This window comes from Brienomyrus brachyistius, chromosome 1 (genome assembly GCF_023856365.1).
Source record: "Brienomyrus brachyistius isolate T26 chromosome 1, BBRACH_0.4, whole genome shotgun sequence".
Classification (NCBI taxonomy): Eukaryota; Metazoa; Chordata; class Actinopteri; order Osteoglossiformes; family Mormyridae; genus Brienomyrus; species Brienomyrus brachyistius.
Window position 1 is genome coordinate 27709591 of NC_064533.1, and position 13460 is coordinate 27723050.

Below are 13460 nucleotides of genomic sequence, written 5' to 3' on the forward strand. Positions count from 1 at the left end.
CAGTGTGGCTGAAACAAAAGCCATTCCCAAACAAACATGCTGCGAGCTGCACTGTTCCCATTTCACATGCTTCTGTTTGTTATCCTGTCGCAAGACGCTCACACCTCTCTCACTCGTTAATGTTTCACCGGCGTTGCCGTTGAAACTTGATTAATGGCTTATTTCAAGCCAGGATCCAGACTTGGGAAATATTTTCGGGCAACAGAAATGTCTCTCTTTACAATTTGGGCAGAAAAGACAGCATACCAATTTGTTTTGTTTGGCTATTGCAATAAGGTCACTGTGGAAGGATAAATACTGTATAGGCAAATATGAACATATATGAATAATTCTTTAGGCAAATTTTACTTCAACATTTTGGCATTTTACTGTATTTATAGCTCATGTGTCCTTGGAGGTGTTTTGCCTTAATTTATCATGAATTATGTCCAGGCAAAGTTTCCCTCCAAGACAGTTGACAAGATAATACAGTCTAAAGATGACGTATATTGGATTTTAACGAAGCAAAATTATAAATCCCGTTGTTTTTGCAATGTCAAGCAAAAGCACAAAAACGTTTTTCCGCCTGCAAATTAAAAAACTTTAGATAAAACGATATAGTACTGAAATACCGTAGTTAATGCAGGTATATTATGCATAACTTGCGTTGCTATTATTACGTACAATTATATCGAAAGTGGCTAACAATTTATAGCTTTACGATTAAATAATTTGAATATGCCATTTAGTTAATCCCAATTAAGTTTCATTCCCAAAAAAACCGTGCGGTTTTTGCGTAGCTAGGCTATGGAACCGCGTAAAAACCCACGTCCACTCAACAGGCGATTTAAAACCATGCAAATAAAAATCAATGCATATAAATAAAAATAATGCTAAGAGTAAAATATCACATTTTAACTTTTATGGTTATTTTATTCAAAACAAAAACATTTTCGATTTTAAAACTGTAGATTCGTGAGAAAAGCAAGATTTCACAAAAGACAAAAAGCGAATAACATTCTTGTTGGGCCCCACAACTACCGTCGGCACGACCCCTGTGAAATGGCAGGCGACGGAAAGTTTTCCCTTAAGATTGAACATCATAATTTGGTTGTTTACCATTTCCGAAAACATGTGTCTTTGCATTCATTTGTTGTATATTTGTACAATAAAAACTTGGGGGGGGGTTTTGTCTTCATATTTTTCGTCATGTTTCCTCGCAGCTTAAAATAAAAACACCACTACGCATATTTTAGAGTTGAAGCAGCTTGAAATCGGAAAGTGCAAGTTTATACGTTAAATATTTCGCGCTTCGCTTACGCAACTTCAGTAGGGCATATACAGGCCCGGTTTATAAAGGATGATGCAGACTGTAATTTTTATAAGTCATATAAATACGTGTTTGTGTTTAAACTTTGAAATAAATAATTATTATTATTAATATTATTATTATTATTAGGCCCATTACTTAAAATATTCGTAAATATGCTGCTATTGATCCATTGAATACATTGTCACATTATCATTAAAAATGGTCTGGAATAAGCAAATATTTTCATTTTTGTAAAGGTTTTAAGAATTTCCTGGAGTGACTTCCAGTGTTCTAAATATTTTTAGTTACTTTTTTGTTCGTTTTTCCCCCCCACTCTTCTTTTGCTTAAAAATTAAATACCTGACAATAAATAATTGTTTGACTATTGGTGTTACTGTATTTTATAATAATTAAAATCCGAGTAAAATAAAAAATAGAATGATAAAAACTTAATTTCGATATAGGCTATTGGCCACACTAAGAGGGTATTCCACAGGCCTAAAACGCACATAAATTTTAATTTCACAATTCAAGTGTAAACGAAACCAAGAAATAAAAACGAAACTGATAAAATAAACAGCACAATGTCTTTTCTAGAAGCACGTTTTAAGGAGTTTTGAAAAAAAAAAAAACATATGGACCTATGCTAAACATTATAGGAAATTTGAATCCAAATTTAAAGAATTAAATCCAAAATTCTGAGTTTTAAGCAACATCTGAAAATGGCCACAATCACCTTCGCTTTGATTTTAAATATTAATTCTCCACACTGTCATTGACACCCCAACTCAAATCGCTGATAAGCTTTAAATCCAATCGCTCGCTTTCGATATCAAAATGAGAAGAGCCTCCGCCTATTTTCCAACTTCGTCACCGGCTCTTAGTGGCTTCGTTTCTGTTTCTTCCCGAAGAGAAGCGGGATTAGCGGCCGAGTGACAGGATGGCGCACTTCCCATAGGTCTGAGAACCGTTTTTCACTATAAGTGTCTTTCGGACTGCGCTCGATCACAGTCCCATTTCCATCTAAAACACGGGGGAGCCGCTCTGATATAAAATGCCCTAATAATATTGGTAGCCTGTTAAATTGTCATGGTTTCCTGCCTCTTAATGTTATCTGATATGTGTTATATGATTACCTAATTACCGTAATGACATGCTGCACTTGTTTCCTATCCGTGGGGGCTATTCATTTTTGATTTTTATGTTAACTATAATAACCTGGAAATATGTGTTTAAGTATACGTACTTTAAAATTCCGGGAATTGTCCTTTAACGTGACTGCCCTGCGGTTGATAAATAGATGTTTGGTTTTTGCTTAGTAAAACAAGCTACATATGTACAGCAAGTAAAATATACAATGTAAATATTTCAGTTTTGTCCGTGATAGGAACGGGACAGAAAATTATGGGCACTTGTAGCAAAGGAAACTTTCCCTTTCCCTTTGCGCCTAGAGAATAATAACTTTAAAAGAGTTTGATTGTTATATAAACAACAACAAAAAAAACTGTTAGATAAAATAAATAACATGAAAACCGTTTTCTGTAGTATAATTGCAGTTATTCCATAAACGAAATAATCGTAGTGAGACTTTCGGAACTGATCAGCTTAAGTAAAATGTTTTTCCCCCCACCTACATAGGAAACGATTCACTTTTTTCTTCATCTCTTGGCGGAACCTGAATGGACTTAAGCGAAACGGACCAGCCCAGGATTAAGCCAGCAGTCTCCAGTCCGTATTGTCACCAGTGGAGTAAATCGGTACACCGGGCGACGGCAAAGCGCACCGTCCTGTACCGAGGGCATAGCGTGCGCCCTTCCATTCTATTCGGATGCCTTGTAACAACAGTTTCGAGGACTTAGCACTAATAGCAAATTTAGAGAAAGGTAATTAATATATTGCTTCCAGGGGAGCACCGAAAGGGAGCCGGATTGCCGACCCCTGCGTTATGTATCAAACCCTTACCATCGCGGCGGGCCCGGGTCAGGCGGGGTACGACTGTCATGCCGCCGCTGCCTACATGCACTCAGCTCCCACCTCTCCGGTGTACGTGCCGACCACACGGGTGGGAGCTGTGATCTCCAGCCTCCCGTACCTGCCGGGCGGTGTGTCCTCGGAGGCGAGCCATGCGGTCAGCGGCCCCACGGTGTGGTCACAGCCCGGAGCGGAGAGCTCCCCGTACGCCGCTGGGAGCCCCCACGCATCCGGCCGCTTTCACTATTCACCGAGTCCCCCGATGAATAGCGGAGCCTCCAGGGACGGCAGCTTCGGCCGGGATCAGTACGCCCTCAGCCGACTACCCGGCGGCTCTTTCAGCAGTCCGTACTCGGCTTACGTCGGACCGCAGCTTTCCACAGCCTGGACAGGTGCATCCTATGACAGCAGCATGCTGCATGCGTTGCAAACAAGAGCAGGACCGCTACCAATCAGACCCTGTGGAGGTAAACATTGTATTTCTTAAATATATATATATATCTGTGCAACAAGTTTGCTTTTCCCGTATAACAAGCTTGGCTTCTTACCCTCGATAGCCATCTTTATCTTTTGATTGCTTCCATGGTTCTTTTTTTGTCTCAAGGCGAATCTGAAATGTTTTATTTAACTTTAGCTTTGTAATCGTAAATGACTAAACAGATTCACTGATATTCTAACCATTTACATATCAGATAGGTCAATGCTTACTGTATGTATGTGCAGCCTTTGCCTATAGGCCAATACCTACATGCGTGATTCTCATATATTCCTCACTATAGAGGCCTAAACAGGCCGACCACAGTCAGATCAGATACAAAATAACATAGTCAGATACAAAATAACGTTTTATTGTTATAATTTTTGCCAGTATTGCCAATCTTAAATCTGCATTTTCTATTTACTGTTAAAGCAAGCTTAATTGCCATAAAACATATAATCAGTACAATCAAATACAAATAAATCCACCCATCCACTTTGCCATGTAAATAGTATTTGCATTTTCCTTCGCATTTTAATGTATTCCTCATTGTTCGTATCCAGTGTTATAAAATGCATAAATATGTTACATGTAAATTTGTTTTAAAATGTTTAAACAATAAGTGCTTTTCTTGTTTATGCTTAAGGCTTGGAGATTCAGAGTACACCTGTTAAGAACATACAAATGAATTTTATGCATTCAAACTGCAGTTATCCTTACAAAAATATAGTACACCAAGAAATAAAAATTGAATCTAATGAAAGCCAGAAAATGAAAGCACAAATAAAGCTTATTAAGCTCAGAACTTCATATAAAAAGTGATTCTTCGTATAAATATAAATGGAATTTAACATGGATTTAAACACTGGCAACACTGTGTAAATTTCGTGTTTTCCCCATGTAGGCCTTCCTGTACTCGATGAAAAATAAATGTATAAATAATACATTGTACCTCTGTTTTCTTTATCCTATATATATGTTTGATGGCTGAGCTGAACAAAAAAGCCCCCTTGACTTCATTTTTAGAACATTCTTGTTATGTTATAAAACACTGTTTAAAATTATTGAGTCTGTTGAGCGAAGGGTGTAGTTTGATATGGGGGGGGGGTGCAATGAGGTCTATTTATGTTTTTTATTTTTTTTTTTGGCGGGGGTGGTAAATAAACCCATATTAAATATTGCCCCCCAACCCCCCTCCTGCTAGTGTCCAAAAATGTAAATATTTAAAGAGCAAAGCAATATTCTCAACTATGGAATGAGAGAGCAATATATAGTGTTGTATTGTGTGTAAATATATATATATATATATATATATATGATAGTATATTTTTAGAACAAAACTCCTATTTTGGATCATCATGCATATAAATGCTTTCTGTTAAATCTGTTAACTTGGCGTAATTAAAGGATGGTGTTATATCTGTAAGCATGAACTGCTGCGCTTGCTGCTTTTGTACGATCACAGTGTGCGATTTTCCGTCCTGAAATCAGACGTGCCGGACGATGCGGGAGACGGCCGAGAATGCGTGAACTGCGGCTCCATGTCCACGTCGCTGTGGAGGCGCGACAGTGCCGGACACTACCTGTGCAATGCCTGCGGACTCTACAGCAAAGTGAACGGATTCTGTCGGCCGCTGATAAAGCCACAGAAACGCATGGTAACCTCACTTCCTCTGAAGCCTGATCAGTGTTAGCTCTTATTTTAAATTTGATCAATTATAATGCTAAGTAGGATACCATTTTTAAATAACCAGTTATGTCATACAAACAGCATTCTACTTCTATAGTCCTTGGAAATTAGTTACTCTATTAACAAGCTTCAAGTTTCCAAAATGCCTTCTCAGCAAAAAGATGAGAAAACAGCCTTTGCGATGAGACGTTGGTGTCAGTGTTGTTCATTAGTCATTTGCCTTTGACATTGTGCGGCTGTTCCTCTGCCTCTCCTCAGTCGTCCACGCGACGCCTCGGTCTGGCCTGTGCGAACTGCCAAACGAGCACGACCACCTTGTGGCGCAGGAACGCAGAAGGGGAGCCGGTGTGCAACGCGTGTGGTCTGTACACCAAACTGCACGGGGCAAGTTCAGTAAAGCTCATACTTATGAGATCAAAGGAAGTGACACGACAGAGGCAGTGATAGAGCGATACACTGCATGATTTCCAGAGTTCATATCCAGGTCAAACGATTTCTTGGAAAGCCTCACTATTCTCCAGTAATATCCTTTTCACGATTTATACCGTCAACTAAAACAAAATGTATTATTTATTTGCACAATGATCTGATAGATGTCCTTAATTCATCCTTTATAAAATGGCAAAGACATGAGTAAACAATCCAGTTAAGATACTATCGATAAAATCTACGATTAAAGAAGCTTTTTTTTTTACTCTCTGGCATGTATTTGTGGGATGGCCATAGGTACAGCTGGCTTGGTGGTTCAGTAGGCAGTGCTTTTACTTCATACCTGCCCTGTTGGGCTTTGGAGCCTGTCTCTGCACTGCATGCATCTTACTTAACCTTGCACTGCATCGAGCTCCTCCTGCTGTCCAAAGAATGTTAGCTGGCCAGTTCCCTGTGCTGGGGGATTGTGCTGCCTGCCCCAAGTTTGGGGCTTATGGGTGCTTTACATGTCGAGATCAGGTGTTAAGTCAGAATATCATTGAAACTGACTTAAAATGAGGAGGGGAAAATACCAGGCAAAAAACCCATCTTAACACTACAAAAGCACTTAAGTTTAGTGCCCTATGTGCAGTGAAGCCAAATGGCTGAGCTCATTCTCAAGTTGGCTGCTCTAATGCTTTATAGTGCATGTTTCTTTACTTTGCATTTTTTTAGCTTGCTTTGACATTATTTTAGCGTTAAAATACTTTTTGGAACCAATCCCAGTTGGTTCTATGGTAATTTTATTGTTGGGGTTATATAAACTTGTGTGGCTCTGTGGTTTACGTATCTGTGCTTGTGATCAGAAGGCTACTGGTTCAAATTCCATAGTATGTGAAGTGACTTCACTGCTGGGCCCTTGAGCAAAGACCAGTTCAATCAGGGACTGTCAGACCCTGTGTATTGCTTTTTTAGTTGCTTTGGAAAAGCAAATGTAAATACATGTAATGCGGTAAATAAAATGTACATAAATAGACTCTAAGTACAGTATGATCTTTTACAGGTTCCAAGGCCTCTTGCCATGAAGAAAGAAGGAATTCAGACTAGAAAACGAAAACCAAAGGCTTTGAACAAGAACAAGAGTACAAACGGTAACTACCCAGCACGTACTGTGACATGGCTACAGCATATATAACTCTGTTCAAGGTTAGTTCTCATAAAGTGTATTCAGCTTCAGTGTGGGCATCTTTCCATAGGGACCATTAACCCAACTGCCATAATACCAAACTCTTCCACAAATCCTGACGACTTCTTGAAGACACGATCTGCACAACCAGAGGCGTCAGTCACTGAGGTACGCAGAGGTGCTCATGGGAGATTTACTTTCACAAAACTGTTCTGAGGGCAGAATGAAAAATGATTGGTTCAGAGAGATGACCTCATCTGCAATCTGATTCGTTATGTCTGTGGATTTTTTGTTCTGCCCCAGAACACTATTGTGTAAGTAACACTCCTACAAGTATGGAGTAAAACGCTTGTGCGATTTACCTAAAGCATAGCTGCTAATTACGTTAGCGACTTATACATTTAGAACCATGGAACTGAATCTAAGTTGCTTTTGGAAAATGTGCCCCAGTTCAGCAGTAAAAAAAATGAATATATTTGCAGAGTATTTCATTATGGAGTTTAGCAAACCGAAGCATCGCAGTGGCAAAAAACCAAACTGAAATGGAATGAAGCTTGGCATCCTGATCAATACTGACAATTTATTGTTCTAATATTCATTATTGTGTTGCATAATTTTATAATGTGATTGCACTTTTATGCATCAGCGTTTAATTGATTGCATGTTATAAACTGTAAAAAGGCTATTATTGTCTCTTCTTTTCTTGCAATTCTCACTGACTTTCCAAACTGATGGGTGTGGGGGGGCAGTAACAGTGACATTCCAGACTGACGGACCATTGACAGTATGCAAACTACAGTATTACAGGTGTGATGACACCTGTCTTACTAGCATTCATTGTGTAGGCCACTGACTCAAAAGAAAATAGTGTCACTCCAAAATTCACTTCAAGCTTTAGTAATCAAACCACATGAAATCTCTGAATGTTTCGCCGGCCTGTGTATAACCAACCCCTATGTATACAGACTCTCCTCTACTTACGAACGTGTTACGTTCTGAATGGCCGTTCGTAACTTGAAATGTTCATAAGTCGTTATTCAACATCATTTTAAGGGAATACGCAAGTACTAAGAACTAGGATGCAGAGAGTTTGCAGGTTACGCTGCTGCGCGGCGGGAAAAGCAGCCAGAAGTTGTACTGGGCCGAATTGGGGTGCAGAAAAAAAAATGAACCTGCGGACAGGAAACTGGAGCCGAACAAACACAGTTTGGACTTACAGTCCAGTCTTCTTTGTTCGTATGTCTGACATTTCATAAGTTAAAAGTTCGCAAGTAGAGGAGCATCTGTACATGTAAGCCCCGGAGCTCAAAGTCTTTTTAAGCTAGAAATGTTTATGCTGTATTTTTTTTTTACAATTTTTTACAGCACCTCTGAAAGTAGGTTTTTGAAAAGTATATGTTTAAAGTTGATTTTAACAAAAAAAAAAACAATAATGACATTCTAAATGGTCTCAGGTTATTTGTGCTGAGTTTGTGCTGAATAAAAGCATTTGTAGCACTTCAGTGAAATATTTAAAAATGTCTAGGCATGTCAGACTACCTGAAAAGTGGCTGAGAGGCCTCTGACCCTAAAGATTTAATGTCTGCTTGATTTTGGACTAATTCCCCGGAAAAGCTAATGGGTGCTGGATGGGGCGTTGGATGTGGCTAACCTAACATTCTGTACATGTAATGAGAAGGTTTCCGGTTTAAATCCTCTGCACCATGGACCCGAGGCCTTTATTGGTTCCTGTGTTGTAAGAATCATAATGAGTTTCTTATGCTACAGTTGCAGGGTGGGGCATTGATGATGTGTGTCTGATAAGAGAGCAAAGTAGTATATGTTAAAATCAAAGGATTCCTGGGTACTTGCACAAATGGTGAATGAAGCGTCATCCGCAGATCTTCCAAGAGAGAGACAAAGCAGACCCCTTGTCCAGCTTTACGGCATCATTTATAGTCCCTGCACTTCTTTTATTTTCCTTGTCTGTTGTTTTCTGTTACCCAACTGTTGTCTTTGGTGCTTATTACTCTCCATTGTTTTTTTTTGAACCACCAAACTCTCCTGGTCCTGGTTCCATCTTCCCTTCGTTGTGCTGCATGCATCCTCATCTTCATCCTCATGCATCTTCACAGAGCTTAACCATAGCAAGTCTCACTCATTATTATATAGACGACCACATTTTTATAATATTGCACTAAGGTTTGAGTTGAGTTAAAATTTTATAAATGGTTTGTGAATGATCCTGTGGTATCTTGCCACTGTCCATAATCTCGTAATGTGTAACTGTTTGGTGCTGCAGGCGAACACCTTTGCCTTGGGGAGCAGTGCTGAGACCCTCAGCTCAGGGAGCCCCTCTGTGAAGTACCCAGAGCAGGACAGCTTGTACCCTGGGATCAGCCACACTTCCACGCCGGAGCTACCATTAGACACACGGGGGGAGCCGTGGTGCCCCCTGGCTCTCGCCTAAATCCTCAGATTCTGACAGCAAATGCTAGTGCCTTACCGGAGCTCACATCTCCACTCATGGTGGGAAAAGGGTGAAGGAATCGGGAGACACAGTGGATGGGAGTTTATTTTCAGGACTAGGGTGATTCGAGGATTGAGCGTCATAAGAGAGGCCATAATTCATGCAGGGGAGCCAACCGTATCATTAACCAATGATGGGTGAGTGACAGGGGAAGGGACACTACAAGGACCAATCAGGTGTCAGTTTAGACGGGTGCCTTTGTAGCCCCACCCTGGCGTACACCCCTGTATCTGGACAAGAACAAACACCAGGTTTAGATTGAAATCAACTGCCTTGAAATGTATTGTTTAAGATATATCATGTATGTGAAAAAAGTGCTTTTTCGGAAATTTGTAAGCACACCCAAATGGGATGCAAACTGAACATTGAATGCCTTGCTATTTCATTGACACATTATATATTTTATACAGTTTCCTACTTTTATAATTATCAGGATTTTTTTTTGTAGTGCACCTACTATTTTAACTAAAGAATTTCAGCTATTGAATATTATTGTCTCAAATATGCATTTGAGTTATTTTTATTATTTTGCAAGAAAACAATGTAATACCCTTTTTTAGGATTAAATTAATTGAGATTGTACAGTATATATTTCAATGGACTTTAATGAATTCCATCATGAATTCAACTACACTACAGCAACACAAGAAGTTGACATTCCCTTCATGGTCGTTGAATGAAATTATATTGGTCTTATGCAGGGTATGGTCTGCAGGCAGAATGTTTTCTTAACATACAGTTACAGTATGTGCTGTACAGTGTGGGCCCTGCCATGGACTGGCATCCTGTCCAGTGGGCCTACTGGCTCCAGGCCCCCAGGCTCCTCTGGAACAGAACCACTGCAATTACAATGCAATTAGCTGCTGTTTTTGCTATTCTTTGTCATTAAATATTACAAATAATTTAATAGTGCACAATATTAATGGTACTTTTATTTAATGAAGTATTGCTAGTCAGAGGGACCATACAGGGGCAGAAAGTCAGGATGATTCCCTAAGTGACAGGGGCCCAAACTATGGGACATCACTGGATTGGTCTGGGTGGGGGGCCCAATATGATATGCTTTCATGGGGCCCAAAATCACAACAATAATTAAAATAGAAACAATGAAAACCAAAGGAAATGTGTTGCACTGGGTTGAAGCAGTCTGCCTGAGCTGGATGGAGACCACCGGATATGTATGTACTGGAAATTGTGCCATTTTCTGAATGTACACTGTATAAAACTGATTTATGTGGAGCTATGGTTTGTCTTCTTATTCATACAAACATTTATGTGCAGTAATTAAGCATTCGGCATTTATAAATAATCATTTTACAATGTATCCAACCAAGTGATCTGTAAGGGTTGTTCCTCCTTTTCAATTAATCAAACCAGCTGCGAGCATTTTTTTCTTTCTTCTGCTATTATCTTCTTGTAATTGCTAGTACAGTTCAATGGTGATCAGCATGTTTTCTACCATTGGACCTGGGTGGTCAGGACCAGGAGCTGTCCAGACAAGACACAGCTGTCTAGTTTCCATTATTACAGAACAGAAACCCTTATATCGGATGCATGGATCTCATCAAACTCTTCATAAAAATCTCCTAGAAACATTCAGTTAGTCAGTCAAGGGAGTCGTTTCCAATTCAAGGCCATTCTGTCAGGTTGAAAGGCGATTGAGTCGGGATCTGTGTAGACTAAGCAATAGTTTAATAAAGGCTTCAAATTCCATGCCTCAAATCAATGTGCTAGAGAGGTTGGCTGTGGATTTGGAGCTCAAAGCAAATTCAGAACCGCAGAACAGCAAAAATGGATCTGATAGAGTGTTTAACCCATGTTAATCAGCTGGACATTCCTGCAGTTATGTGGGTATGGCAATAATCTGTGTGTGTGTGGATTAGGTGTCAGTTATCCTAATGTCATACAGCCCTCATGTAAGATTTTCAAAAAGAATTTACACATTTACTTTTGTTTCCCATTGAAAATGTAATGTTTTTTGTAAATTTATGGTGTGGCAATAAGTTCTGCACATAAGTGTTCATTTAAACATTCTGTCTGTCTAGTGTTTTGTTTGTCTGCCTGTCTGTCTGTTCCCCTGTCTCTCTGCCTACCTGCATACATGCTTGTCTGTTTGTGTCTGTCATTCTGCCGGTCTGTCTGTCTAAGCTTCCAGTGCCCCCTCACCAAGAAGCCTTTATGTCACTCATGGTTTAGCTGCTGAATGAGGGAGATCATCCATTTCCATGGATCTGAATTTAGAATGGGACAGATAAACTTATCTGGAGGCCCTTGGCTGACACCATCAGGGACATTCTGGTGTTGCTGATTTAACTAACCATTGGGCGGGAAGGGACTGTTTGAAAGGGCCCCCCCTGTAGCCTAGGATACCCTATACATTAATCCACTCCCCATTAAGATGACCATGAAATTCAGTTTTCAAATACCCAGTCTTGCTGTCTAGTATTGTAATACACACAGAGATAAAAGTGAAGCTTGGAGTCAGAGAGCCGGATCAGCCATTTTCCCAGCAATATAACAGTGATTGGGGTTAAAGGCTTAATTTGAGCTGATGACCTTCCGGCTGCAGTTAAGCAACAACTTCCCACCACCTAACAAAAGCCAATTGCACTCGAGTATAACATTTAAATTCTTAGCCAACCACCATCTAGCACCCTTGGTAAAATGTTTATGCCTCCAAACATATCAGAAGTCCTTGGAAGTGGGGCATGCAATTATAAACAAGGCCCAGATTAGAGATCTTTTGCATATTGCAGTATCAGCCATATTTTTAAAGTCAGTAACACAAACTAAGGCTTTGTACTAGACAAAGAGAACCTCGAATGATTATAAATATAATAGAAAATATATAAATATAATAAAACTGCGCAGTTCAAAAATTATCTGTTTAACTGCAGCACCAAAACCCTCAGGCATACCAGTTGGACACCAAACTACCTGAATCTTAAATTGACCGTTTCACGCCCTGCATTCCTGCCCCCTTGCTCTCTCCCTAGTGTGGCTCTAACGAGCCAGTCCTGTTGATTGTTTGTCTTACCTCTCGCCTCAGCCCACATGTGGATCACTCCAGCTGCCTCTCGTCTGCTCCCTCGTTAGTCCAGTATAAGAGTGCCTCCCAGGCTTGTGCTCTGCTGGTCATTGATGTTGCTAGCTGTGCCTTTTGTCTGCCCTGTTCCCATGTCCTCAAACCCCTTATTGTTTTGCCCTCACACCTGCTCTTGAATCGTCAGAATGTGACATTTACAAAATTAGTTGAAGGCCTGTAGTACGGTAGAAAAGAAAAAGGTGAATCCTGAATATTAGTTTTGTAAATTTGTTTTTCTAGGTTTTATTCAAGATTTCAATTAAATATTCTACAATGCTGTATTCAGGAACTTATATTTGTGAGTTTTTAGCAATATGCGCTCCTGGGCAGAGAAGTGAGCCACACCTAAACTGCACAAACCGCATTACGTTTTGGGCCATGTTTTTTGCCCCCCCCTTAATCTGCGTAAAAGCCTCCACAAAGTTTGTGTTGTTCATATTAATGCAAAAGTTATTTGGGAAGTTAATTTTATGCTACTGTACCTCTGCTTTTTTTAGATTTTCAGTCCTGGGCTTCCACAATGGTTTGTTGATATCACACTGGCCATGATTTCCTGTACACCCGACAACCACTAGAATTTTGTACTTGTTGACAGCGTCTTGCACAGTTTCTGTCATAAACTGAATTGATTCTCATCCCTGTGCAAATAAGTGCTACCATTAACAGTGAGCAAAGGGCAGGCATTTCAATGTGTTTACCAACCCACCTTGCTAATAAACATGAACTTTGACCATCCAGCAGGTGTCACACGTAAGAATCTCATGCCAAACGCTTTGCAGGTCATACAGGAACGAGTGACAGGGGTATGTTTAAAACACCGCACATGTCCTTGAACTTGACAC

The 13460-nt window shown here is 39.9% G+C and overlaps 1 protein-coding gene and 1 long non-coding RNA gene across 3 annotated transcripts; one reads left to right on the plus strand and one right to left on the minus strand.

Annotated features, from left to right (window-relative positions):
• The first annotated feature begins 2172 nt into the window (after window positions 1–2172).
• On the plus strand, window positions 2173–10772 carry LOC125751331 (transcription factor GATA-6-like). 2 transcript variants are annotated; one of them, XM_049030014.1, is made up of 7 exons: window positions 2178–2249; window positions 2930–3729; window positions 5232–5398; window positions 5689–5814; window positions 6902–6989; window positions 7095–7192; window positions 9306–10772. In XM_049030014.1, exons 2-7 carry the CDS (start codon window positions 3237–3239, stop codon window positions 9471–9473), a joined length of 1140 nt encoding a protein of 379 aa, XP_048885971.1. In that variant the 5' UTR covers window positions 2178–2249; window positions 2930–3236; the 3' UTR covers window positions 9474–10772. The 2 variants fall into 2 exon arrangements, with proteins under 2 accessions (XP_048885961.1, XP_048885971.1); XM_049030004.1 differs by having other exon boundaries at window positions 2173–3729.
• LOC125751340 (uncharacterized) lies at window positions 10224–13223 on the minus strand. Its single transcript, XR_007400595.1, has 3 exons — window positions 13101–13223; window positions 12571–12793; window positions 10224–10358 (listed from the first exon to the last, which is right to left on the minus strand). It is a non-coding gene; the product is annotated as an uncharacterized LOC125751340 (long non-coding RNA).
• Between the last annotated feature and the right edge of the window lie 237 nt (window positions 13224–13460).

Excerpts from the sequence above, each read along its gene's own strand:
- LOC125751331 (XM_049030004.1), top strand. The coding sequence starts at position 3,237 with ATGTATCAAACCCTTACCATCGCGGCGGGCCCGGGTCAGGCGGGGTAC. Across the intron at positions 5,399-5,688 it reads TAAAGCCACAGAAACGCATG|TCGTCCACGCGACGCCTCGG; the intron begins GTAACCTCACTT and ends GCCTCTCCTCAG. Across the intron at positions 7,193-9,305 it reads CAGAGGCGTCAGTCACTGAG|GCGAACACCTTTGCCTTGGG; the intron begins GTACGCAGAGGT and ends TTGGTGCTGCAG.